Here is a 27,587-nt window from a genome sequence, read left to right on the forward strand (position 1 = left end):
TTACGTTTTAAAACACCGACTTTATTCAAATACTACCCCCATCCGTACATTAAGAAACAAGCAGAATAGAAGTAAATGTTTTATTCTTACAACTAAATTCCAGTACTACAAGGGCAGTAAAACAATGATACACTGGGGAAAAAAAAAAATGCAGCAATAAACATTTGTTAAAAAGACTGATAGAATAAATAAAACTACCAAAAAAAAAATCATATAAACCCATTCTGAAACCCCAAGAAGTCCTGGAATACAGAAATGCCCTCCTCCTTCACTATTTCACAGGAAGCACTGCAGGCTATTTGCTTAATATTGTCCTGGGATTACATTCTAAAATTAGTAACTGGTTACAGCTCGGTTGTAGTGCACAATTAAAATCACACTAACTTCATCTGAAGTGTCATTCTACAGTTTTATTTACACAACCAGTGAAGGGCATGTTCTAGAATACCAGCTTTAATCCTTTTCAAACATTAATATAAGAAGCCAAATTGTAATGATACAGCAAAATGAGGCCACTGGTATTAATACAGGTAGCAAAGGTCCACATCCAGGTGGTACTGACATCAGGGAAATTTCCAAAACCAGTTGCTGCTGCCTAAGAGTGGCTGCCACTGACGAAAGCTTGAAATAACCTGTATTCACAGAAGGGGTATTGGCATTGCTGCATGTCATAATTGGGACCTCTTGCAACAACTCAACAAGGAACAAGGCAGCCCACAAATGCAGGATACGTGATTCATGAAACATCTAAAAGGTGAGAAAAAGAAAATTAGTGCAAAATACAGGTCAAAATCCAAAGGAATACTAGATCTTGATTCCCAAATTTGCCCCTAGGTATTTAAGTAACCAAAAGACTTGCAAAGTTATGCTGCCTATTTCCTCCATACATTCTCAGCAATTTTGTTAAATTCTCTTTTTGAGTATGAAAATAATTATAATTATAAATAATTAAAAGACAGTCTTATTTTCAGTTTATAACTTCAAAGGTGAAATACTTACAACTAGCAGGCTGTTCTCCATATCGTCGCATTATTTGATCATGCGTAAACTTCACAAACGCATCGTATTGTTCTATAAATAAAGGTACATGTCAATTACATGATTTGTAAAATGCCTTAATATTAGAGCCAGATAAACTGAAAATACAAAATATACAGTAAAACAATTCTAAGTTGACAATCACATAACCTCAGTAGTACTAATAGTGTATCAAATAAAAATAGAATGCAGCTTATTAGTTCCTCAGTAGTACTAACAGTGTATCAAATAAAAACAGCATGCAGCTTATTAGTCAGGAAACCTAGGTTTTAGTCCAATTACATGACCTGACATAAAGGCTAGGTGAGATTTATTTATTTCCTAACAATTAAAAACAAGGCTGGGACCAGGTGCGGTGGCTCACGCCTGTAATCCGAGCACTTTGGGAGGCCGAGGCGGGCAGATCACAAGGTCAGAAGATCAAGACCATCCTGGCTAACACGGTGAAACCCCATCTCTACTAAAAATACAAAAAAATTAGCCGGGCATGGTGGCAGGCGCCTGTGGTCCCAGCTACTCTGGAGGCTGAGGCAGGAGAATGGCGTAAACCCAGGAGGTGGAGCTTGCAGTGAGCCAAGATGGCGCCACTGCATTCCAGCCTGAGAGACAAAAAAAAAACAAGGCCAGGTGCGGTGGCTCACACCTGTAATGCCAGCACTTTGAGACACCAAGGTGGGCAGATCACGAGGTCAGGAGATCAAAGCCATCCTGGCTAACACGGTAAAACCCCATCTCTACTAAAAATACAAAAAAAAAAAAAAAAAAATAGCTGGGCATGGTGGCACACACCTGTAGTCCCAGCTACTCGGGAGGCTAAGGCAGGAGAATTGCTTGAGCCCTGGAGGCAGAGGTTGCAGTGAGCCAAGATCGTGCCACTGCACTCTAGCCTGGGCGACAGAGTGAGACTCCGTCTTAAAAAAAAAAAAAGAAAAGAAAGAAAACAATTGGCAGGGTACGGTGGCTTATGCCTGTAATCCCAGCACTTTGGGAGGCCAAGGCGGGCAGATCACAAGGTCAGGAGACCGAGACCATCCTGGCTAACACGGTGAAACCCTGTCTCTATTAAAAATACAAGAAAATTAGCCAGCCTTGATGGCGGGTGCCTGTAGTCCCAGCTACACAGGAGGCTGAGGCAGGAGAATGGCGTGAACCCGGAAGGCAGAGCTTGCAGTGAGCCAAGACGGCGCCACTGCACTCCAGCCTGGGTGACAGAGTGAGACTCCGTCTCAGAAAAAAAATAAAAATAAAAAAATAAAAACAAAGGACTTTCAATAAAAAGACCTTTCTACTCTGAAAGTTATTGTATGTGGTCTATGAATGGCAACTGACTGCAGTGAGAGTAGGATAACAAAAGCTAACAACAAAATACTACCTAAAACCTGATCAAGTATCACAGAAAAAGTTGTTATATATCTAAGCAAATTATCTTCTCTACATTAATGCCTCTATATTAATTCCTTAAGAATCAAAAAGCTTACATATCTATATAAACAGTAAATCTGTGGCTAAACATTCTATTTGTTACCATACATAATAAATTTTATTTACTTAAATTATCAAATTTTACTGAATTTTTTTGATAATTAAAACAGGACTGCAGTTTGATACTCAAATGACTTACACAGTGACAGCCAATTAGATATTTTAAATGTCTGGATTGATGGCAAAGTTATGAAAAATATAAAGTCAAAAAATTCACAACCAAATTGAGGTAAACTACTAACATCAGTTTTTAGTACAGGGTACATACTAATATTACTGCTGATCTACATGGCTAGCCAATATTCTTTTTCCTGAGGTTACCAAGGCGGGCCATGAGCTATAAGAAGGTTAATTTCCTTTCCTGAACTGAATTTTCTCATTCTCAGAGAATATACCACACTAGTGTATACAAAGTGAAATTAAAGTACACGTGGAAAATGCATTTCGCACAACTGAGTTCCTCGGAAACTCTAATAAACACACCTCATACCTGCAAGTTTTGTGTTCAATATTTCTTCATATTCTTCTCGAACTTTCTCTTCACGTTCTTTCAACAAACGTTCACAGATCATCCCAACCTGCCGTAGAGTAAATAAGGGCTGTTCTTTTTTTAATGGTGAGGATGCTGCAGATGAAGTCCCTATGTACAATGAGGACAAAAAATAGCACCTGGTTTAGAGCCATGACATAAAGCAGTTTCTAAATGAAGAGGTTTCATTTGGATCTCTTCAATCTTGATATAAAAGCATTTTAAAATCAGATTTTAAGCACAGCATTTCACAAGTCTTAAAACAACCAAAATAATAATTCCATCGGCTGGTGACGCTGGAAAAACACGGCAAGATGTAATTAAGATAAAAAAAGACTGAAGGTGAGTAGAAAAAACTTTAAGACATAGGAAAGGCTGGGCATGGTACTCATGCCTGTAATCCCAACACTTTGGGAGGCCAAAGCGGGCGGATCACCTGAGGTCAGGAGTTCGAAACCAGCCTGGCCAACATGGTGAAAGCCTGTCTCTACTAAAAATACAAAAAAAAAAAAAATTAGCCAGGCATGGTGGTGGGCACCTGTAATCCTAGCTACTCGGGAGGCTGAGGCAGGAGAATCACTTGAACCCGGGAGGCGGAGGTTGCAGTGAGCCAAGATCGTGCCACTGCACTCCAGCCTGGGGAAAAAGAGCAAAACTCCGTCTCAAAAAAATAAAAACAAAAAATTAAAAATTAAATTTAAAAAAGACATAAACAAAACAAACATTACAATGATGGGTCCCATTACAAAACATCTTATCTCCTTTCTGGAAAATACCATACCATGAAGTATTTTAGTGACTAAATTACTTTCCTACACTAGGAATGAAGAACACCTCAGGTCTAAACTTAATTTTATTTAGTGCCAGAATAACAAATCATGCCTGTAAAACGACACTTAGTCTTCAAAGCCATACCATTAATATCTTAATAGCCTACACACAATGAACTGGTAATTATTCTACCATCATTTCACACCTTTAGAAAGGGGTTTTCCTTTATTGAAAAAGAAAATACGCCAGGCATGGTGGCTTACGCCTGTAATACCAGCACTTTGGGAGGCCGAGGCGGGCGGATCACCTGAGGTCAGAAGTTCAAGACCAGCCTGACCAACATGGAGAAACTTCGTCTCTACTAAAAATACAAAATTAGCCAGGCGTGGTGGCACATGCCTGTAATCCCAGCTACTTAGGAGGCTGAGGCAGGACAATTGCTTGAACCCAGGAGGCGGAGGTTGCAGTGAGCTGAGATCATGCCATTGCACTCCAGCCTAGGCAACAAGAGCGAAACTCCATCTCAGAAAAAAAAAAAAGAAATTTCATGTTGGCACAATAAAACTTTTATGTTTAAAAAAAGAAGGTACAGCATGAATCCTTTTATAAAAAAATTAAAAAACATTCTGGAATCTAGCTTGTGTGGTGGCTCATACGTGTAATCCCAGCACTTTTTGGGAGGCCGAAGCAGGTGGAACCCTTGAGCTAAAGGCCAGCCTGCGCAACATGGCAAACCATGTCTCTAGTAAAAATACAAAGATTGGCTGGCAGTGGTGGCACGTGCCTGTAGTTCTAGCTACAGGCTAGGCTGAGGTGGAGGTTGCAGTGAGCCAAGATCTCACCACTGTACTCCAGCCTGGGCAACGGAGTGAGACCCTGTCTCAAAAACAAAACAAAACAAAAAAGACATTCTGAAATCTACTTTGCTGGAGAAGCATAAATGATTCTAAAGGTTTTTGAACACATTGACCACTAATTCCCATTAAGTTAACAACAATTCGCATGGAAAAATAAGCTCAAGCGTTGAGCTGATAATGCTATGCTCAAAACTCTATACCATAGAACTACACTGTCATCACACTAAGAATCCCAAAGCAGCTGCAACATCAGCATCTGTCAGTTTCAAATATTCCTTCAGCATTTTTATGCCTATTAGGATTTTTTTATAAAAGAGAAAATATTTTGTAGTAATAACATCTACTGTAATACTGCTAAAAGTATTTTATACATATTCAAGTGCACCATTCGTTATCAATTGTTTCTTCATCTCGCTCTGTGAATTTGCCCTGGTACCACCAATATTACTTACTCTCTTAACTTGCTCCTTATAACCTGCATGGCAGGAGCTAGTTAACTATGCTTATTAGAACTGTGCATACCACAATAACAAAGCACACCAGCTTTATTCCATAATTATCCAAGGCCATCTTAATTTACTTTCACACTCCCAGTTTTGTTACTTAAGACTGCCAGTTAACTGATCTTCTAAGTGAAGTGAGTAAGGAAATAATGATCTTGGTTTCCTGCTAATATAGTCTAGTCCCCAATCCTCACCTCTATGTTTCAACCACTAATACCTGGCCCCCACAATGGGCATGGCAGTATTTAGTTTTGAACAAGTTCATGTTTCCTAATCTAATTTTATTTGACTATGTTATGGTCTTTGATTTTTTTTTTTTTTTCTGAGATGGAGTCTCGTTCTGTCACCCAGGCTGGAGTGCAATGGCGCGATCTCTGCTCACTGCAAGCTCTGCCTCCCGGGTTCATGCCATTCTCCTACCTCAGTAGCTGAGACTACAGGCGCCTGCCACCATGCCCAGCTAATTTTTTGGATTTTAGTAGAGACGGGGTTTCACTGTGTTAGCCAGGATGTTCTCGATATCCTGACCTCGTGATAAGCCCGCCTCGGCCTCCCAAAGTGCTGGGATTGCAGGCATGAGCCACCGCGCCTGACTGCAAATTTTTTTACTCTGCCAGGTCTTCCTTCCCTTGCTAGGGAGAGGAGAGAAAGCGTTGAACAACGGCAACTGTTGTCATAAGAAAAGCTATTTTGCTGAGAACTTTACTAAAGGTAAGAGCCACTATTGATGGCTCTCTTTCAGCAAAACCTTCAACTTTCTCTTTGCTTCAAGTAGCCCTTATTCCCCGCCTCCCCTTTTTTTTTTTTTTTTAAAGGAAGGTTATTTGCAAACATTCCCCCCAACAAAAGGTAGGTAAAGACAGATACGGGATCAAATAATAATAATAATAATCCACCTTTAGAAATCTATCCCAATAAGACAAGTGTGTAAGGGAGGGTATGTATACAGGGATATTTCTTAAAATACTATACCAGCAAAACTTCTAAGCTGAATTATCTATCATTAAGTGTTCAGTCATGACAAGGTACATCTATACCTAACAAAGGAGCATATAGTATTGTTATTTTTTTTTTTTTTTGAGACAAAGTCTCACTCTGTCGCCCAAGCTGGAGTGCAGTGGCACGATCTCAGCTCACTGCAACCTCCGCCTCCCGGGTTCAAGTCATTCTCATGCCTCAGGGTCCCGAGGGGCTGGGACTACAGGCACGTGCCACCATGCCCAGCTAATTTTTCTATTTCCAGTAGAGACAGAGTTTTGCCATGTTGGCCAGGCTAGTCTTAAACTCCTGACCTCAAGTGACCTGTCTACCTCGCTCGGCCTCCCCAAGTGCTGAGATTACAGGCATGAGCCACTGTGCCTGGCCTATTGTTAATTTTTTTTAATAAAGGCTACAAATCACAGTACTTACAGGATGTCCACTTTGGGGATATTATATGCAGGTGGTTGTCTCTGGTTAGTGGGAATCTAGGTGGTAATTCCTTATTTTGTACTATATTATTTTTTAAGATGTCATGCATTACTTGTATAAATGTTTTTTTCAAACTCAGAGGAGATATAATAGCTTAAATGACTAAAGACAACTTGGATTAGACTTTTCCCACTATAAATAATAAACTTTGTAAATGACAAGAAATGTTATTACCTGGTGAAGCTGGTCCACTGAGGAGAAATGCATGTGGCTGTGCATCAGAAGTACAACACGGATCTGTCTGTTGGAAACTCGTTTCTAAATGTCTTCTCTTCTGCATTCGTTTATACTCTTGTTTTATGTTGTACAGAATTTGTTCTAAAATAAAAGTTAAAATTTGGCAAGATAAAAACTTTCATATTAAAAAAGAGGTTGGCTTTCCAACATTATTTAGTGGACCAACCTACCCAAAATATTCCTTTCAAATAATATCCAGAAAACTGACATTCTGGTAGGAACTCATTTCAGCATAAATGGGGACATTCACTTAGCATATACACACCAACTGGAATTCAGCTGTTCAACAATATTCTTGCTGAGCACTGACTAGCAAAAATAAAGTTTTTCGATCAAAATAATGGTCAAGGAGTCTGTGAACCAAAACACCTATTTTACTCAGATTCTTAAGAGTTCCAAACTCAACGCTCATTTATTCATCACATAGAACTATTACACTAACAGGCTTTTCCAACTGCCTTTATGCCTTTTCCAAGCCCATAAATAAGAAGCGGCTTGGGGGATTATGTATATTCAAGCACACAACAGTCTGAAGTGATAATAGGTCAACAAAATGGCAAAGTAGATGGAAACTAAAAACGTCTTCATACATTAAACAGCCATGGCCAATTATTTTAAGCTCAATAAAACCTAAGAATACTACAGCATTCTGAATCTTGGAGCTGGAGGGTGGGGTGAGGGGGAGACCATGTAAAGTGATTGGTACATGACAGGTCCTCAATAAATAACCAGTATACCACAGTGCAATTACCTTGAACCACAATCACACAAATGAGTAAAATTATATCTGGCACATCCTTTAGGCCAGTATGATTCATTACAGAAAGATTTCTAACTCAAAATAATTACCATCTGGCCCCTCCAGAAAACCCCTGCCTAGGGGTTTCCACTCCCCTTCCAGACTTCCTCACTACACCTCCATACTCCATAGCTCCCAAGTTAACAGGTTATCAACGTGAAACTACACCCCTAGAAGTTTACTAATCAAAATTCAAAGCAAGATTAAACAAAAATGAAATGTTTAGGTGGCAATAAAAAGACTGATAGAGCGGGGTGTAGCCTTAACATTCAATTTGATAATGATGCATTAATTTAAGAACTGTTAGATATTGGTCAAGTGTGGTGGCTCAACACCTGTAACCTTGGCACTTTGGGAGGTCGACGTGGGAGGATCACTAGAGGCCAAGAGTTCGAGACCAGCCTGGGCAACATACAGGGACCCTGTCTTTATGACACACAAAAAAGAAAGCTAAAGATTTACATACAATAATTCTTTTTAAAATTTAATACTGGTGGTTTTCGTAGATAACCACCATATCTACAAAATCTTGTCACTTATCTCTTTTCTCACTTTATTTCCCTAGGAGAAGAACTTTTAGAATTTTTGAGAGACTCTGGGAGGACAAATAAGTTCCTTAAACATTTTAGATACTGCCTGTTTCATTATTTAAACTGAAAAAAAAGTTGCAAGACATATCCAGTTAAAGATACCATTTACGTAAATTTTGTTGTATAAAAAGGCCTGTTTATATATACATGAATGTGCGGTTTAAGTACAAAATCACCCATTCATGTGTACATAAACAGGTCTATAATGATTAATTTCAGGATAGTTATGTCAGGGTGCTTTAGCTGTATTTAACATTTTTCATTTGTTAACATTTGTTTAATACGGGTTATGGTCATTTTCAGTTCTTTTCCATTTATTTGAACTACTTTGTAATTTGAAAACAAAGTTATTCCAATCAAGTGACAGTGGTTAAACTGTTAAATTATCAGTGTTGGCATGAAACAGTTGTCTACTGAATGGTAAGCATACCTTGATATAAATGGGTTTCCTAATATTCACCAGAGGTACCAAATAAAACTAATGTAACATCCAGTATCAACCAGGATAAACACAAATATCCTTATTTTTTAGTAACAGACCTCTTTTCAGTAACAACAATCTAAAGGGTTTTTCTGTCACCCAGGCTGGAGTGCAGTGGTGTGATCTCGGCTCACTACAACCTCCGTCTCCCAGGTTCAAGCAATTCTCCTGCGTCAGCCTCCTGAGTAGCTGGGACTATAGGCGTGAGCCACCATGCCCAGCTAAATTGCATTTTTGGTAGAGACAGGGTTTCACCACGTTGGTCAGGCCAGTCTCGAACTCTTGACCTCAGGTGCTCCACCCTCCTCGGTCTCCCAAAGTGCTAGGATTATAAGTGTGAGCCACCATGCCCAGCCATTATATTTTGCTCTCTGAGAGAGAGTAAGCTTCACTCACATTCATCACTTTCTGTCCAAAGCTACCATTATCCTGATCAAAAGTGCCATTCAAAACATCATAAAATTTATTTATAACCAGAGATTTTAGGAGGTACTAGTTTGGAGTAACTTGACCTTAATATTTATCTTTTGTGTGACTTATATACGTTCTTTCATCACCACATAGCTGCTCTCAGATTTAGTCTTACTTCTGCTTCACAAGTCAACCAAAGCACAACTAAAATGTACCAAAAGAATGCTTGTATAGTAACAACCTCAATTTGTTCATTTGATAACCTCAAATGAAAGCTAACCCAGAATTAAGAAACAGTAAAACTTTAAAAAATTTATCTTTGTAAAACTCCATACCATCAGATACTTAGGGACATCACTAACAATTTCAAGGTATAATTTACAAATGACGAAATTCACCAATTTAAATGTACAATTCATTTGAATTCTGACAAGTACATACATACAGTTTTGGAACTAACATAACTATAACTTTTTATCACTCCAAAAACTTCTCTTGGGCTCCTCTGCAGTTAATTCACTACCATTATCATCACTCCCCCATACAGTCCACCAACACTCATCTGCTATTACTACATAGTTTGCCTTCTCTAGAATTTCACATAAATGGAATCATAAAGAGTATAGACTTTTATGTCTGAACTACTTTCACTCAGCAAAATGCTTTTGAGATTCATGTACGTTGCATGAATCAGAAATTCCTTTTTATGGGTGAGTATTCCATTGTATGTATGTATATATATACACACACAGCTAGCCTTTCTCCTGTTAATAGACATTTAGACTGTTTCCAATTTGAGACTATTACGAATATTCAAGTACCAGTCTTTGGTGGACATGTTTTCATTTCTCTTGGATAAATACCTAGGAGTGGGAATGGGCTGCCTAATCATATGGCAAATGAAGGGTTTATTTTGTTCCTACAAAATAAAATCACTAAACTAATTTGTCATTTTGCATTCCTACCATAAAAGTATTACAGCTCCAGCTGTTCCACATCCTTGCCAACACTTGATATTGTCAGCTAAAGAGCTTTAGAATTTTTAATACTTTTACCTGCATTGCTTTTTACATCTAATATGATGCAACTATGTCATCTAAGCCACACTGTGCCCTCAAATGCTCTAATACTGGTAACATGTGATCAACAATGTTATGCAGTGAAGGGTCCAATTTAACTTGGCCAAGATCTCAACCACACAAGTAGCAAACAGCTAACTGCAACGGCAAGCCTCAAGCTCAATTTATTTCAGTTCAGGGATATAAAGTCTTGAAGCTGATAACGCAAGAAATTTCCTCAGATTCAATATTCTACAACTACATTGCTAAGCTCAATCTAGATACTTGGCTAACCTGAGTTGCTTTCATACCAGGTAGATAAAGGCCTTCCATATATCAGTCAAGTACTTGTCTACTTAGTCTTAAGCTACTTAGATCTGGGCATCTCTTATCAAGCCAGCAAGTTACTATTTTATCCAAGGTACATGTAATATCTGACATTGTCTTGCCAACACAATTTACAGTTCATTAAAGAAAAATGAAGTCCAAGCTTCACTTGTATTATCAGTTGCATATTCCAGTATTATCAGTTGCATATTCCAGTTTTAATCATATGCTTTCCTATTTGGCTTATGAGGCACAGACTGAATTTGCAGCAACCATTTAGAGCAAAATATCTAGTTATCTTCAAGACAAGCTACAGCACACAAATGGCTATATATTCTTTTTCTAAATCCTAAAAACTACCTTACTCTTTTACCATAAAATACTGCTAAGTGGAAGTCATTATTAGCAAGTTCTACAACTCATAGCATTTTCATTCTCAAACCTAGTACATGACACTAAAATTGCTAATAAAATTCTCCTTAGCAGGTAGGCAGTATTAACAGGTCAGCACCTATTCTTTTGGAATATTTTTAATGACAAATTAGGAGGCCGGAAACAGTGGCTCACACCTTTAATCCCAGCACTCTGGGAGGCCGAGGCAGGAGGATGCCTTGAGGTCAGGAGTTTGAGACCAGTCTGGCCAACACAGTGAAACCCCATCTCTACTAAAAATATAAAAATTAGCTGAGTGTGGTGGCGGGCCTCTGAAATCCCAGCTACTTGGGAGGCAGAGGCAGGAGAATTGCTTGAACCCAGGAGGAAGAGGTTGCAGTGAGCTGAGATCATGCCACTGCACTGCAGCTTGGGCAACAAGAATGAAAACTCCATCTCAAAAAAATAAATAAATAAATAAGGTAAATGTGGAAAGAAAAGGCCTCTTTTTAGTTGCCACTGATTACTTAGGAAATGCTGGACACCACGAATAAGGTCAACAATATAAACAGGAGAAAGTAGTTATGGGATAAAAAGCATGATGGAATTGATGGGGGCAGGATAAACAGCATCAAGATGAGACTGAGCAAAGGGAAGAACGTGGAATTAGAAGCAACTAAAAATAAGTTTAAGGAGAACCACAAAGGAAGAGAGGTGGGGTGTCAAAATATCTTTCTAGGGTCCATAAATTTAAGTTCTAAAACTCTGACATGTGAAACTAGAAACTTCTGCTCGAGACCCATAAAGCTTTACTATTTTCCTCCAGACATCATTACTAGATCAAACATTAAGGTTTCGCGAACAGTTTTAAGATTAGGTGTATGGGGCCCCTCTGTATCATTTTATAGATCAATACCATTTCTTTCTCCATGGAATATCTTTGGAAAACACAAAATGAAAGTGGACCTAGAAAGACAATTCAAACAATAGAATTAAAAAAGAAATCTTGGGGCTGGGCGCGGTAGTTTATGCCTGTAATCCTAGCACTTTGGAAGGCCAAGGCAGGCGGATCACCTGAGGTCAGGAGTTCGAGATTAGGCTGGCCAACATGATGAAACCCTGTCTCTACTAATTGGTGGTGGGCGCCTGTAATCCCAGCTACTCAGGAGGCTGAAGCAGGAGAATTGTTTGAACATGGGAGGCGGAGGTTGCAGTAAACCGAGACTGCACCACTGCACTCCAGCCAGGCAACAGAGCAAGACTTAGTCTCAAAAAAAAAAAAAAAAAGAGATCTTGAAAGTCTGCCAGTTCTAGTCAGAAACACAAATGATATGGAAACCTGTACATAATTAAGTAAAGAAAACTTGCAGTAGTCATTAAGACTTAAAACTAAGACACTCTGTTCCAAAATAACAGAGCAATGTACAGTTCTGAACTACATACTAGATACCGTCATGACTACTTTCTAAATTAAAACACACAACTTGGGCAGGGCATGGTAGCTCACACCTGTAATCCCAGCACTTTGGGTGGCTAAGGTGGGTGGATCACCTGAGGTTGGGAGTTCGAGACCAGACTGACCAACATGGAGAAACCCTGTCTCTACTAAAAATACAAAATTAGCCATTGCACTCCAGCCTGGGCAACAAGAGCAAAATTCCGTTTCAAAAAAAAAAAAAACACACAACTTGGAGTTGCTATGGAGACCCATCTTTATTAATTGGGTATTTTCCCAGGATCATCTCTTCAGAAACTAAAACAGTTATGTTCTCCTTGATGGAATCTTAAGGACAATATTCTTATCCAACCAAGAGCTATTAGACTATAAAGAATGAGCTGATACCATTTTAAATTCACCTTAAAATACTATTATTTCACTGGTACATATAGCCAATGATTACTTATTTGAAAGAAACGACTCAATTTGTTAAAACTCTGCAGGTAAATATAAGTTTTACACCTCCAGCTTATATTACACTAAGGGGATACATTAACCTTGTTGCTATTGTTATGTAGCTCTTAACTACTTTTAAGTATTTTCTCAAATAACTTACAAGCTACCAAAATAGAGTAATAACAAAGAAAGCATGGCTGCATGCAGTGGCTCATGCAAGGCCGAGGCAGGAGGATCACTTGAGGCCCGGAGTTGGAGACGAGCCTGAGCAACAAAGCGAAAACTCTCTCTGTGTCTTTAAAAAAAAAAAAAAAATGCCAGGCACAGTGGCTCATGCCTGTAATCCCAGCACTTTGGGAGGCCAAGGCAGGCGGACCACCTGAGGTAGGGAGTTCAAGCTCAGCTTGACCAACATGGAGAAACCCCGTCTCTACGAAAAATACAAAAAAAATTAGCCAAGCGTGCTGGCATGTGCCTGTAATCCTAGCTACCCGGGAGGCTGAGGTAGGCGAATCACTTGAACCCCGGGGGAGGTGGAGGTTGCAGCAAGCCGAGATTAAGCCACTGCACTCCAGCCTGGGCAACAAGAGCGAAACTCCGTCTCCAAAAATAAAAAAAAAAAAAACACACGCAATAAATGGAGAAGGGGAAATTGAACTGCCCCAAATCCAAAACCCAAAATGTGCATGCTACAGAAACATTTGGTTCCAAGGCAAAAGGTTCAGCTTCTATTCCAATTAACCACAACCACAGGGGCAATGTAATGTGTATTTACCTGCAGGGTTTTAACAAATTGAGTAATTTATTTCAAATAAGTAGCACTAGCTATACAGTACCAATGAAATGAAAGAATTTGACCTTGTAGTGATTCTAGTTGTTCCTCCTCCTGTAGGAAAGATAAATGAATGCCTTTTATACAGTTAATTATTATATAAGTATAAATGTAGAACCTAAGCCAGCTTGCAGAGACTGAGAAGGCAGACTCTTTGAGGACTCCAGTACAGCACCATCAAGCTGAAGAACAAACCCATCTCCTGTAACAACTTGCTCAGGCACCCCCCAAAAAATTAGCATATCTGGGCCAGGCGCAGTGGCTCATGCCTATAATCGCAGCACTTTGGGAAGCCGAGGCGGGTGGATCACCTGAGGTCAAGAGTTCGAGACCTGCCTGGCCAACATGGCGAAACCCCATCTCTACTAAAAATACAAAAAAAATAGCCAGGCAAGGTGGTGCATGCCTGTAATCCCAGTCGCTTAAACCTGGGAGGCGGAGGTTGCAGTGAGCTGAGATAGTGCCACTGCACTCCAGCCTGGGCAACAGAGTGAGACTCGGTCTCAAACAAAAAAAGCATACCTGGAACCAGGATTTGCCAAACTGATGACTAACAGGCCAAACTCAGCCCCATGGACATGACTTTTTTAAAAACATGTTAATTTGTGGACATTTAAAAACTGGGTGGTTTTACATATATAAGTCAGACTTCTGACTACTCTTGGGAAAACCAGATAACACGGCAAAACTCAGCTGAAGATTCAAAGTGACTGCTACCTTTTGGGCCTAAGTTCTCAAGTGCTTCTACAATTTTAATGCACACACAGATTACCTCCAGATCTTGTTAAAATGTAGACTCTGAAGGGTGGAGCTTAAGATTCTACATTCCTTATGAAGTGATGCTGCTGGTCAGGACTGGAATTCACTAGCTCCCTCCTAGTTTACTTTATATACGTCTGGAACTATGCGTATTTAAAGTTTCTAGCCCCTGCTTAAAATAACAACTCTCTTGGCCACGGGGGATGGCTTACACCTGTAATCCCAGCACTTTGGGAGGCCAAGGCAGGTGGTCACTTGAGGTCAGGAGTTGGAGACCAGCCTGGCCAACATGGTGAAACCCTGTCTCTACTAAAACTACAAAAAAATTAGCTGAGCATGGTGGCGGGCGCCTGTAATCCCAGCTACTTGGGAGGCTGAGAATCGCTTGAGCTTGGGAGGCAGAGGCTTCAGTGAGCTGAGATCACGCCATTGAACTCCAGCCTGGGCAATAATAGCGAAACTCCATCTCAAAACAAACAAACAAAAAACAAAAAAAACAACTCTTAATTGAACATTTTTTAAAAAGTGGTTGGTTTACTATTGGACATACTAGGGAGTGGAGAGGAAGGAAAGGAAGACATTAGCAGCAAGGTTATTACAAGTAGGAAAATACCTAAGCTAACTTAAAATCATTTTGCCACCCTCACCTGGTTTTTGCAGTTGTAAGTTCATTGCTTCTCAGCCTTTTGGCTAAGATCAAGTGTAATTCTAAGTTAGACATACCCCTCTCGTAGGAGGAAAATATTCTGCAAATTAATTTAACTTGATTGGACCTACTTAGGAAAACTCATTACATGACATTAACCTATATATAATGATTATTTCATCTCTCCTAATACACTTTAAAAAATGAAATTCATATTCGTCATTATGTGACTGATGATGAAGCAATTCATTTACTTTACCAACGTGACCACTTTTTAAAAACAGGAATTAAGATCAACTCTCAGGCCAGGCACGGTCACTCATGCCAGTAATCCCAGCACTTTGGGAGGCCAAGGTGGGCAGATGGCTTGAGGTCAGCAGTTCAAGACCAGTCTGGCCAACATGGTGAAACCCCATCTCTACTAAAAATACAAAAGTTAGTTGGGCATAATGGCAGGCACCTGTAATCCCAGCTACTAGGGAAGCTGAGGCAGGAGAATCACTTGAACCCAGGAGACGGAGGTTGCAGTGAGCAGAGACTGTACCACTACACTCCAGCCTGGGCAACAGAGTGAGACGGTTTCAACAACAACAAAAAGACCACCTCTCACACCATAAGACGCTGATTAGAAGTCCACATACATCTCTTATTTATCCCATGTATTTTGTAAATTAGTTGTGAACATTTAAAAGTCAATAGATTTCACAAAAATTCTGACTTCTAGTGGTGGAGGGAAGGCGCTACCAAGATCTGACGATAAAAAGGTCCAAATTAGGCTGGGCGTGGTGGCTCACACCTGTAATCCCAGCACTTTGGAGGCCAAGGTGGGCGGATCACTTGAGGCTAGGAGTTCAAGACCAGCCTGGCCAACATGGTGAAACCGTCTCTACTAAAAATACAAAAATTAGCTGGGCATGGTGATACACATCTGTAATCCCAGCTACTTGGGTGGCTGAGGCAGGAGAATTGCTTGAACCCAGGAGGCAGAGGTTGCAGTGAGCCGAGATCGCACCACTGCACTCCAGCCTGGGAAACAGGGCAAAACCTCATCTTTAAAAAAAAAAAAAAAAGTCTAAATTTCCCATGGCTGGAACTAAAGAGGAATTGTCTGAACCAACTGAAGATACAAATTAAAGAGACATCTGTAAATGGAAACTGAAGTCAGGGGCAGGCATGTGACTGCTTAGGGAGCTATTAAGTGAGATAAGCATGGAGCTAAAGCTAGAACTAAAGAACTGCAAGGTTTAATGCCCAGGTAAAGACAAGAAGAACAGCTAGGGAGTAGAGGGAAATTGTAGTCAAAGAAGGAGAAAAAGGCATTTCAAAAAGAAAGGAGTGTGCCAGCAGGCAGAATGCTGAAAGAAAGGTCAAATAAGAGGAGCACTGATTGAGTGTCATGGACGTCACTGATTACCTGACAGGAGCTGCTTGAGGCATGTCAGGAATTGAGAACTGAAGAAATGGAAGCAAACAGACTATTTGAAAGCTCTTTGAATTTGATTTTGAAGTGGAGGAAATCTGGAAGATAGCTGGAGGAAAATGAGTATGTTTTGTTCTTTTACTTTCTCATGGAAGGCCTGGGAATATATAAAGCCAAAAGCAAAGATCCAATTGAGAGAAGAAATAGAGAATAATCAAAAGGAAAGTTACTTTGGAGAAAAGTGGAATCTTTCCCTCACTATATACAGTGCTTTAATAATTGTTTAATCCTCGATGATACTAAAACAGGACAGGCTCAAATGTCAGTAGTGCTGGTACTAAAAACAATGAAAAAACTGTGATTTGATGGCAACTCTTGTAGAAGGCAGGCTTATTCACTGAAAGGCAAACTTGATGGTCAGTAAAAAGTCCCATCTGAGGTTGCCTTCTTGAGACCATTTCCATCACTTGGCCAGTAAATGCTCTTAATTCTCACAACAACCCTAAGACGCATATGCTACTATCATCATGTGCACATTTCCTGAGATGAGAAAAATGAGGCTCTGCTTCAATGTCTTCTGAAATGTCACATGGCTTGAACATAGCAGAGCCAGGTTTGACCTCAGGGCCCAAGTTCTTAACATCTACTACCCTCTCCAGTAGTATATTACTACACTTAATCAAAATCCTATTAGCATCTAATGTTAAATCACCATGGGCTGGGTGCGGTGGCTCACGCCTGTAATCCCCACACTTTGGGAGACAGAGGTGGGCAGATCACCTGAGGTCAGGAGTTCAAGACCAGCTTGGCCAACATGGCAAAACCCTGTCTCTACTAAAAATACAAAAATTAGCTGGGTGTGGCGGTGTACGCCTATAATCCCCGCTACTCAGAAGGCTAAGGCAGGAGAATCACTTGAACCCAGGAGGCAGATTGCAGTGAGCCGAGATCGTGCCACTGCATTCCAGCCTGGGCGACAGAGTAACACTCTGTCTCAAAAATAAATAATCACAATGAGGAAAGTTAATTTTTAGAAAACAGGAGTTAGAATAGAGACATCACTACTATGCATAATTTATACTTTCATACACTGAAACTTCAAAAAATGGGATTGTCAAGAAGGCAATAACCGGCCGGGCGCGGTGGCTCACGCCTGTAATCCCAGCACTTTGGCAGGCCCAGGTGGGTGGATCACGAGGTCAGGAGTTCAAGATCAGCCTGACCAACATGGTGAAACCCCATCTCTACTAAAAATACAATTAGCCAGGCGTGGCAGCGCGCACCTGTAATCCCAGCTACTCAGGAGGCTAAGGCAGGAGAATCACTTGAACCCGGGAGGCAGAGGTTGCAGTGAGCCGAGATCGCGCCACTGCACTCCAGCCTGGGTGACAGACCGTGACTCTGTCTCAACAAAAAACAACGACAACAACAACAAAAAAAAAACAGTGAAGAATTATTCCAAGTTGACAGGTCAGTATTTCCACGCATGTACAACTAATTACAATGCCAGGCTCTGATAATGCACTTTTACCCTTGGCTATGAAAGATTGTCACAGTGAGCATCAGGTCCCCCTCTCTATCATAGCAACTAAAATCTTCTATACTTTAAATCAAGTATACCACTTAAAAAAGTTCTTCTAAATAATCATATTTTAGTAGGAGGAACAAGGCAATCTCCTATCATAATTAAAAGGCACAGTTCAGGGGCACAGTAATGTTTGAAAAATTGGCTTTCTTCAAACTTCACTGTACATTCTACTCTTCATTTACTAATCAGTTCAACAAAAAGAAACAAAGAAAAATCCAAGTCCCTCTCTCCAACCATTCCATCTAGTTTGATTTTTTTGAGGGAGTTTTATAAGAATTAACATTAACAGAAATGCAAATGAATGCTAACCAAAGTGCGAATACACATCATATACTGACACAATTTCAGAAACTTAGTAAACAAGCCTTAACACTTTAAGGAAAAAAACTGTTTCAAAAGTGATTTAATCAGTAAACCAATTTCAATACTTAGGCTATCAAAGGGGAAATGAATACTAATGTGGAAAAATGTTAATAAGAAATGAAAATAGGTATACTGATAAAGCATAAAGTGCTAGCTAATAAAGTATCAACAGTGGCTGCTCTATCATCAGTCTCTCAAGAGAGACTCTTACTTTTCTTTACCTAGCCAGTGCAGTATCTGGAACTCAAATGAGGTTCATAAGGGTTTGAACAAGTGACTTCTAGAAGAAGAATTTAAATGTTTTAATAATGTTAAGAAATCCGGTACATCAAAAGACCTAAAAAGTCAAATCCAGAAGTTGTATTTAATGGAAAGATTACAATGTTAATAAAATCACAATAGCCACTAGTACATCTCTAGATGATCTGCCTATGACACTTCTGACAGATAAAAACTAAAGGGAAAAAAAGCTACACCCCAAGACAAACTAAAAGTATATTATTATGAGCTGCTTTCTTAGTGCTAGAAAGTTTACCACCCAACAAAGCCTACCATCACAAGAAATATTACAAAAATTGTTATACTGTAAAATCCTGGTCACCAGAAATATTACAAAATCTATTATACTGTAAAATTCTGATCAATAGGCCCAAAATAAATATCAAAGCTGAAAAACTAACATCCACTAGAATTTTAAATTACCTGCAAGGATTCCCTACTTAATATAGCTATAGTATCATCTCATGTGAGAAACTTGCTATAACAAATAATTCAATTTCTTTGGAAATAAATCAGAACTTCATATTAAAAAGTATTTTCTTCTAAAAATCCTGTGAAACCCTTTAAAATGTTTCTTCCAATGAGCAAATATCTGATAATAGAAAAATTTTTATACATGGGCTTACTTAAAATGTTGTAATTCATGTAATCCCTGTTTCTCATCATTATCCAGAAAAATGAAGAGAGAAATATACTTAAAGTGCCTCAGAAAAGTATTATTCAAAGTCTTAAACTAATTGCAGTATTTATTACGACTCGTTTGAGTCACATTTTTTGTCAAAAATGTTACACATTATGACAATGTCATAGAACAGTCTAAAAAGAAAATTTGGTACAGAATTACAGGGTAAAACTGAAATTACATTTTTTTTCAACCATAGCAACTCTAAGAACCTTGGGAAATGTCAAGACTTAAGATGCCTGATTGTTTTGTATAGGCTTAAATAAATATTTTCTCTCATACCTTTTTAAAAGCAGGCGGTTCTCTCAAAGGCAAGAAATTCCCTGTAGTTTCACATACATAGAGAACATTCTGTGAATCAACAGTGCTAGGCATAGGGTTAACACAAGGACTACAGGGACTACAAATTGCTGGTTAACTAATTCAGTGACAGGTACTTGAAAATACCTACACCCACTCCTAATACCATTATCTAGTTTCATGGACCAACTATTCAAGAGGCCCAAACTTAACCCATGCTATTACTTCACATTCTTCTTTAATAAAGAGAAAAATCTCTTTTCAAATAGGAAAGATACTCACAACTGGGCACTTCCACTGAAGCTTTTACGCTCAATCTCACTTCCACTGAAGCTTTTATTCTCAGTCTTTCAAAACGAAAGCTTTCTATCACTGTGTCCTTCTAGGTCTATCAAAACACTTAGCAGAAAAAACCTGCCGGGCACAGTGGCTCAAATCTGCAATCCCAGCACTTTGGGAGGCTGAAGCGGGCAGATTGCTTGAGCCCCAGGAGTTTGAAACCAGCCTGGGCAACATGGTGAAACCCCATCTCAACAAAAAAATACAAAAATTAGCTGGGGATGGTGGCACATGCCTGTAGCCCCAGGTACTTGAGAGGCTGAGGCAGGGGGATCATTTGAGCCTAGGAGGCAGAGATTGCAGTGAGCCGAGATTGTGCTGTTGTACTCCAGCCTGGGACAGAGCAAGAGTGTCTCAGAAAACAAAAACAAAACAAAGACCCAATTAATATGTACTACATTCTTTTTCCAATAAAGCCATTAAAAAACTGAAGAAATTTATATTATTCTCCTTTACATCTCAGGTTATGTCTCCATGGCAACCATAGTGACTAGTACCTTCCACACCTAAAGAGGGGCTAAACTCTAATCTAGCCACGTTTAGCGTATGTGTTGCTGTGCTCAAGTTAGGCTTTATTTTTCTACCTTAATAAAAAAGCCAGGGGCTGGGCACAGTGGCTCACGCCTGTAATCCCAGCACTTTGGGAGGCTGAGGCGAGCAGATCACGAGGCCAGGAGATCGAGACCATCCTGGCTAATACGGTGAAACCCTGTCTCTACTAAAAATACAAAAAATTAGCTGGGCATGGTGGCGGGCACCTGTAGTCCCAACTACTTGGGAGGCTGAGGCAGGAGAATGGCGTGAACCCGGGAGGCAGAGCTTGCAGTGAGCCAAGATTGCACCACTGCACTCCAGCCTGGGGGACAGAGAGAGACTCCACCAAAAAAAAAAAAAAAAGCCGGGGAGGCTGGGCTCGGTGGCTCATGCCTGTAATCCCAGCTCTTTGGGAGGCTGAGGCAGGTAGATCATAAGGTGAGGAGTTCAAGACCAACCTGACCAACATGGTGAAACCCCATCTCTACTAAAAATACAAAAATTAGCCGGGCGTGGTGGTGTGCGCCTGTAATCTCAGCTACTCAGGAGGCTGAGGCAGGCGAATCTCTTGAAACTGGGAGGCGGAGGTTGCAGTGAGCTGAGATTGCGCCACTGCACTCTAGCCTAGGTGACAGAGACTCCGTCTCAAAAACAAACGAACAAAAAAAAAAGCCGGGGGCACAGGCTCACACCTATAATCCCAGCACTCTGTAAGGCCAAGGCAGTTGGACCACCTGAAGTCAGGAGTTCAAGACCAGCCGCGCCAACATGGTGAAACCCCATCTCTATTAAAAATACAAAAAAAATCAGCCAGGTGTGGTGGTGCACGCCTGTAATCCCAGCTACTCCAGAGGCTGAGGCGTGAGAATCACTTGAACCCAGGAGATGGAGGTTGCAATGAGTTGAGATAATGCCACTGCACTCCAGCCTGGGTAAAACTTTGTCTCAAAAAAAAAAAAAAAAGCTCTGTTATCAGTAATGAATACAACTGCAGTTTTTAATGGCCATAAACTTACAGGATTCTTAAATGCATAAATCATAGAAATATGCAGTAACTGCAGCTACATACACAGTCCTAAATAGAATATCAGGTTTAAGATTCAAAGTACAAAGACCATTAAAAACATTTATTTGCCAAATCCAGTGAGAAACTAGGAGCAACTTAACAGCTGTCTAAATAACCACAAAATATTAAAAAATACTTCTGGCTCAATATAAATGACATCTGAAGAGAGACGCTGCCTCCTCCAACAGACGTCTCATTTGTTTGCCTAGAACAATTTATATTTCATTTAAGACAGCTGGTGTCTCCGTTTGCAGGCATGCATCAATGTCTGGTGAACAATCTATGTTCCTATAAACCCTTCCCCATTCACAAGCTGTAGTTTCCATTTTTAATGGCAAGTTTCCAGCAAGTACAATGAGTTCTTACAAAGGAACTTAACTCTTCACAGAATTCAATTCCTAAGGCAGATTAATGGTACCAAGCCATAAACAATGTGAATTAATGTGCCTAACAAACTCACAAATACGTTAACATTCACAGAAGGGTATCTTCAGACCATTCATTCACTACATAATAATGAAAACAATGTGCTGGACTTGACTGATGGTCTCTTACAATGTTGCAATATTTTGGTTTTATTAAAATAATTTCTTTCTTGGGAATGTCATGATAATCTTTTGGCTAAATGGTAGTATTATGAGATATTTCAAAAACCAATAGTAAAGCATATTTTGGTTTTCAACTAACTTACCAGGGTTAAGTATTGATGCAGCTACTAGAGGCATTCATTTCACCAACGATATTCAATGCTTCTGCTCCCCCTCTCCTTACTTCCACTGATCACTTTTCCTTTCCCATACCCAGGGGTATTATAAACCTCACTGCTGACACCCCACAGGAGGGTAAGCAAACTTTTTCTGTAAACACCAGAGAGCAAATATGGAGTTTTGGGGGCAATACACTCTCTGTGACAACTATTAAACTCTGCCATCGTCACCTGCAACGAACAATACTTAAAAAAAAAAAAAAAAAAAGAATGAGCACAGTTGTGTTCCAATACAATTTTATTTATGGACACTGAAATTTGAATTTCACATAATTCTCACGTGTCACAAAATAATTCTTTTGATTCTTTTCCAACCATTTAAAAAATGTAAAGAACATTCTTAGCTCTCAGGCTACACAAAAATATGGCTGTACTTTGTCAACCATCCCTAGACCCTGGACAGCATTTCTGAATTAGTAACACTTAGGTGTCCTAAAAAACAGGTTTGGGATAGCTGTGTGTTAAGGAGCCCCTAAAAAATTCATAATGCCAATTAGCATAATAAAGGCTCCAAGCCTTGCGGTTAAGAAAGCAAGCTTAACTTCCGTCAGCTCAGCTAGTCCCTTCCTTTTTCCTAGTACTAAGTTGCAACAGTTTGAAAAATATTTAAATAAGAATAGTCAGGTCAAACTTCCTGGGATGACTAAAATGATAGCTAAGGTTTAAAACAGACATCCAAGTTCCTGAAACTAATAAAGCCACAACATGACTTCGGCTATGCCATCAGAAACTGAAAGTATCTAGAGGAGAACAATGATAAAATAAATTGTATACATGCTCTGAAAAAAATTCACTTTAGTACTCTAGTTCTACATTATTTGTATTATACTTGAACTCACAGATGTGAAAGGAAAACAAAGAGTTCCCACAAGTTTGCCAATCTCAATTTGGTAAGCTACTGTCTACTTCCAATCCTAACTACTCATTTTAGTTAATGACAGATGGGTATTTACTCCCATAAAGTTTAAGAATAATCGGTGTTAAAATAGGAAGCTAAAAATCAGGTGCATGAGAAAATTATTTCCAAGTTTAGTAACATGAAAACTGGGAAGCTCTTTGATACCTGCACAACACTGCAGCTCCCATTATGACATTACAAAAAACATACAAGACCATAGCCCAAATTGGCCATATAAACACAAAGTCAAACTAAATTACATTTAGAATGTCATTCAAAACTACAGTTTAAAAAATGTAATTTTAGCAAGTCAAAACTTCAATTTCAACTTGTTTTCTCAAGTAAACTTTTTACGATAATATTCATATTAGTTGAAATAACTTTTAGCAGACTCAGAATCAATAAGGATGTGATTTTAGGTTTCAGGATATAATCAAACTTCCAAAGTAGATGTCAAAAAAAACACCTTGAAGAAGTGAATGTGAATCTCAATCAGCTGGCTTAAACAATTCCAATAATTCCAGTCGTTTTACTACAATAGTCCAATTAATTTAAACTTGAGATAATGTGGAGCCAATTGTATTAACCAATGCTACAGATACGCCAATGAAAAGTCAAGTTTACAAAGGATCACAATTCTTTCTGAGTAAGTGTGCTTTAAAGGGGAGGAACATGTTATAGCCCCCAATTTGTTTACATACATGCCCAAGATTATTTTGACATTGAGATATAGTACTTTAATTCCCAAACCTAGTACTGTATTAATTCACTCCCTCGACTGAAATTTATTGCTGGTTAGCTACTTAATGACGTTATTTTGAAATGGCTTTATTAGTTAAGTACAGAATCCATTTCAATTTCCAATGATACCATTTCACTAAAAAACAAATTCCAAAAATGTCAACCACCAGTAGGTCATTCTTGACACTGGCTGTTTCCTTTTTTTTTTTTTTTTCCAAAGTAAAGCCTAACAATTAATCAACAAATCCCTTTTCAATCTAATTAAAAGACAGTTTAGTAAGGTCATTAATTTATCTACGAATTTCCGTGAAAACTCACTACAACTCTAAAACAGTATGTCCTTAAATTAGACCAAATATTTAATAGCAAAAATGGTGGCTTGCATATTAGGGGGTCACTCCATGGATTTAGAAAATATTCTAAAATGTGACAAAAAAAAACCCACTAAAGTCAGTTTCAAATGGAAGTCACCAAATATGGAAGTATATACTTCACTTTTTTAAGCTAATGATAATGAGACATTTAAATCAAGCTATGGAAAGGCTTTGTCTAAAGGGTGATATTATTACTAAAGGCTCACACAGAAATCTTTGCATGCTACACACAAAGGAAACATTTACACTTCTAGTCCACAAAAGCCTATCCTAGGACTGTGCCAGGAGCACACAAGGATTTCAAAGTACAGAAAAAACTGGGCATACACATGCCCTACAAAGCAGCCAAAGACATTCCCCATAGTCTCTCTCAGGAAATGTTTCAAGATGAAAAGCAAAAGTCTGAAGTCCCTTGGAATCTTGGGTTGATTTCTTCATTATTCTCAAGGCTAGGTTGTTTTTTCCCAACATACTTTGTTGGGCAAAAATAAAGCATTTCCAAATAAAAGCAACTCCTCAGCCCCAATTTTCAATGCAATGTGCTTATTAAAAGTTCAAGATTTCTCAAGGTCTAGACGTATAGTGTGATCATATTACAGTACTCGGGAAGAGCATTTTCTTTGTTGTTGACCCTGCTAGGGAAACAGGTCTTGACTCAGCCAAAGTGGCGTTCTTGTGGGTGATTAATGACAGGCCTAGCTCTCGCCCCAGTGACATCCATCCCTACCCCCCACCCCCACTATACTAAAATCAGCCATGTCTGAACTGGAGGAGGGGCTGTAGCCTCGCCTCAAACCACCCAGTCCCAGAGTTAAAAGCTGCAACCAATCGATTACGGCAGGCACACATCCAGATTGGGGTGAAATGTGACCCTTTCGCCTAAATCTACGAATAATATCGCCCTCTCTGATCATTTCCGCTGGGGCTCCAGCGACTACGGAAACAATTCCAATCATTCGGCCCAAAGAAAAAGCTGTCCCTGTTCTACCCAATACCGGCAAGGCAAAGCCCCTACCCACCTCCAAACACTATCCCCTTGACATCAGCCCATTTCTATTGTGTCTTATTAGGTCCTCGGGCTACGAGGACCTAGTAAAAAATGTGGCTGCCCTACTACTTTCCTAAGAACAAGAACCACACAGTCCGGCACCCCCACCCCAGGGGCCACATCCCACGCCCCAGGACCCCTATTCCCAGTTCTCTCGACTACCCCGGCGGCCGCGGGGCCGGGTCCCACCTGTGGTGAGGCGGGAGGAGACGTCGCCGAAGGGGGATGGCTCCATTCGGAGATACTTCTGCGGCGAGGCGGCCGCAGCGGAGAAGGAGGCGGCGGTGGCCGCGGCCGCCGACAACGGGGAGGCAGCGGCCGAGGTGGGCGCCGACAATGGCGCACATCGCCTTCGCTTCGGGGACGCCGGGCTCAACAGTGGGTCGAAATCCAGAGTCCTTTTCAGAGTGGCTCCGCACGCCATGGCCGGGGGCAGCTGAGGCGCCGGGCTCGGGTGGGGTCGGGGAGGGGTGACGAAAGAAGAGGGCGAGGGAAGGGGTGAAGAGCGGGAACTCGAGGAGAGCCTACCCGACGGGCTCAGGAGCCAAGCGGGTCGCGGAGCGCCGGCTGTGGAAAGGAGAGCCGCTGCCGCCGCTGCCTCCGCGGCAGGGGCAGTGGCCAGAGACGGCCCGGGTGAGAGCGGGTGGGGCGGTGGCGGGCAGAAGCACACACCAGTCGCGTCAGGGGGGTTCTTCCGCCTCCTCAGGCGCGGCTCCCCCGGGAGAGGCTCCGGCCGCCCCCGCCGTCCGCTCGAGCTTTACGCCGCGCCTGAGGCGCTTCTGTGCGGAGACTAGATCCTTTCTGAAATCGAAAACGGCACCGTGGGGTGTGAGGCTGGAACGCGGCTCCTAACACGCCCGAGTACAGTCAGTAGCTTGCGAGCGGCGATCGATGCAGAGAGATCGCGAGGTGGCTGCGGCGGCAGGAGCGCGAGCGAACACGTCCAACGGCTTCCCCCTCCCCCGTAGGACTCTCCCACCCGCCGCCGGCCCCAATATGGCGTCAATAACAACGCCGCCGATTCAAATCCGGCGGCCTCAGAGCGCGTGCGCACGGGGGCGGGCCAAACCGAGGATGCATTTTGGGAGTTGTAGTTTTTAGCTACCGGGAGGAATCGGCTTGAAAGGCGGGAAGGGAGGAGTCACAGAAACTACGACTTCCGTCATGCAAGGCGCGTGATTCCGAGTTCCGGGTTGGAATTTAAATCCCCCTGCACAGCTTGAGTGTAAGAGGAACTAAGCAAAAGAGAAAAAAAAAGAGAAGGTGCTGAGACAGTGGGAGATGGGAAAGCGAACCTGTGGCAAAAGCAGGCTAAGCGACGTAGAAATCTTTTAAGATTCTTCGCATAGTTGCTCCCACAGTGATTTCAGATCTGGGAAATATAATAAGCCAATCTCTAGTCAAAGTTAGATTAATTTCGGTATCGACAGTACCCAAAACAAGACCTTTCACTTGGAGAGGATAGGAGATAATGAGATTATGAAACCTATTTAGGACTGGCAGACAGAACAACAGTAATTGTATCAGGTTACAGGATCCTTGATTCAACTCGATGCTTTGCCCTTCGCAGGTAGCTGCTTCCACTAATGAAATTCTGTAAAGCTAGCTTTGCTTCTGTAAATGAATAGGATTTGAATGACTTACAGGATCAAATTGTTTTGCGTTGGGTAAAAAGCAAGTGGTATCAGACATTGCATAATTTCTCTTGAATATTGGCGCATATATTGTGAACTTTGGTACAAAACTAATCAAGACAGAGAAATGTTTAGGTAATAGATACTGGGTGGATCCATTTTGTAAGCGGAGGGGGAAAAAAGTGTTTCTAAAAGTTGAACTTTTAATCACATACCTAAAATAAGAATCAAATACAGCGCTAATTTAGAAAGTGATCTATGTAGCCGGGCATGGTGGCTCACGCCTGTTAATCCCAGCACTTTGGGAGGCCGAGGCAGGCGGATCTTCCTGAGGTCAGGAGTTCGAGACCAGCCTGGTCAACATGGTGAAACCCCGTCTCTACTAAAAATACAAAAATTAGCCGAGCGTGGTGGCGCGCGCCTGTAATCCCAGCTACTCGGGAGGCTGAGACAGGAGAATCATTTGAACCCGGGAGGCGGAGGTTGCAGTGAGCCGAGA

General features: G+C 40.7%; 1 protein-coding gene across 1 annotated transcript; it reads right to left on the reverse strand.

The window, feature by feature from the left end:
* Nucleotides 1-26,478, reverse strand: AKIRIN2 (akirin 2). Its single transcript, XM_012506001.1, has 5 exons — nucleotides 25,644-26,478; nucleotides 6,825-6,968; nucleotides 3,011-3,160; nucleotides 1,000-1,071; nucleotides 1-747 (listed from the first exon to the last, which is right to left on the reverse strand). Exons 1-5 carry the CDS (start codon nucleotides 25,876-25,878, stop codon nucleotides 737-739), a joined length of 612 nt encoding a protein of 203 aa, XP_012361455.1. The 5' UTR covers nucleotides 25,879-26,478; the 3' UTR covers nucleotides 1-736.
* Between the last annotated feature and the right edge of the window lie 1,109 nt (nucleotides 26,479-27,587).

This window comes from Nomascus leucogenys, chromosome 3, assembly GCF_006542625.1.
Source record: "Nomascus leucogenys isolate Asia chromosome 3, Asia_NLE_v1, whole genome shotgun sequence".
NCBI classification, from domain to species: Eukaryota; Metazoa; Chordata; class Mammalia; order Primates; family Hylobatidae; genus Nomascus; species Nomascus leucogenys.

Excerpts from the sequence above, each read along its gene's own strand:
- AKIRIN2 (XM_012506001.1), bottom strand. The coding sequence starts at position 25,878 with ATGGCGTGCGGAGCCACTCTGAAAAGGACTCTGGATTTCGACCCACTG. Across the intron at positions 3,161-6,824 it reads CAGTGGACCAGCTTCACCAG|GGACTTCATCTGCAGCATCC; the intron begins GTAATAACATTT and ends CATTGTACATAG. Across the intron at positions 1,072-3,010 it reads ATTGAACACAAAACTTGCAG|AACAATACGATGCGTTTGTG; the intron begins GTATGAGGTGTG and ends CTTTATTTATAG.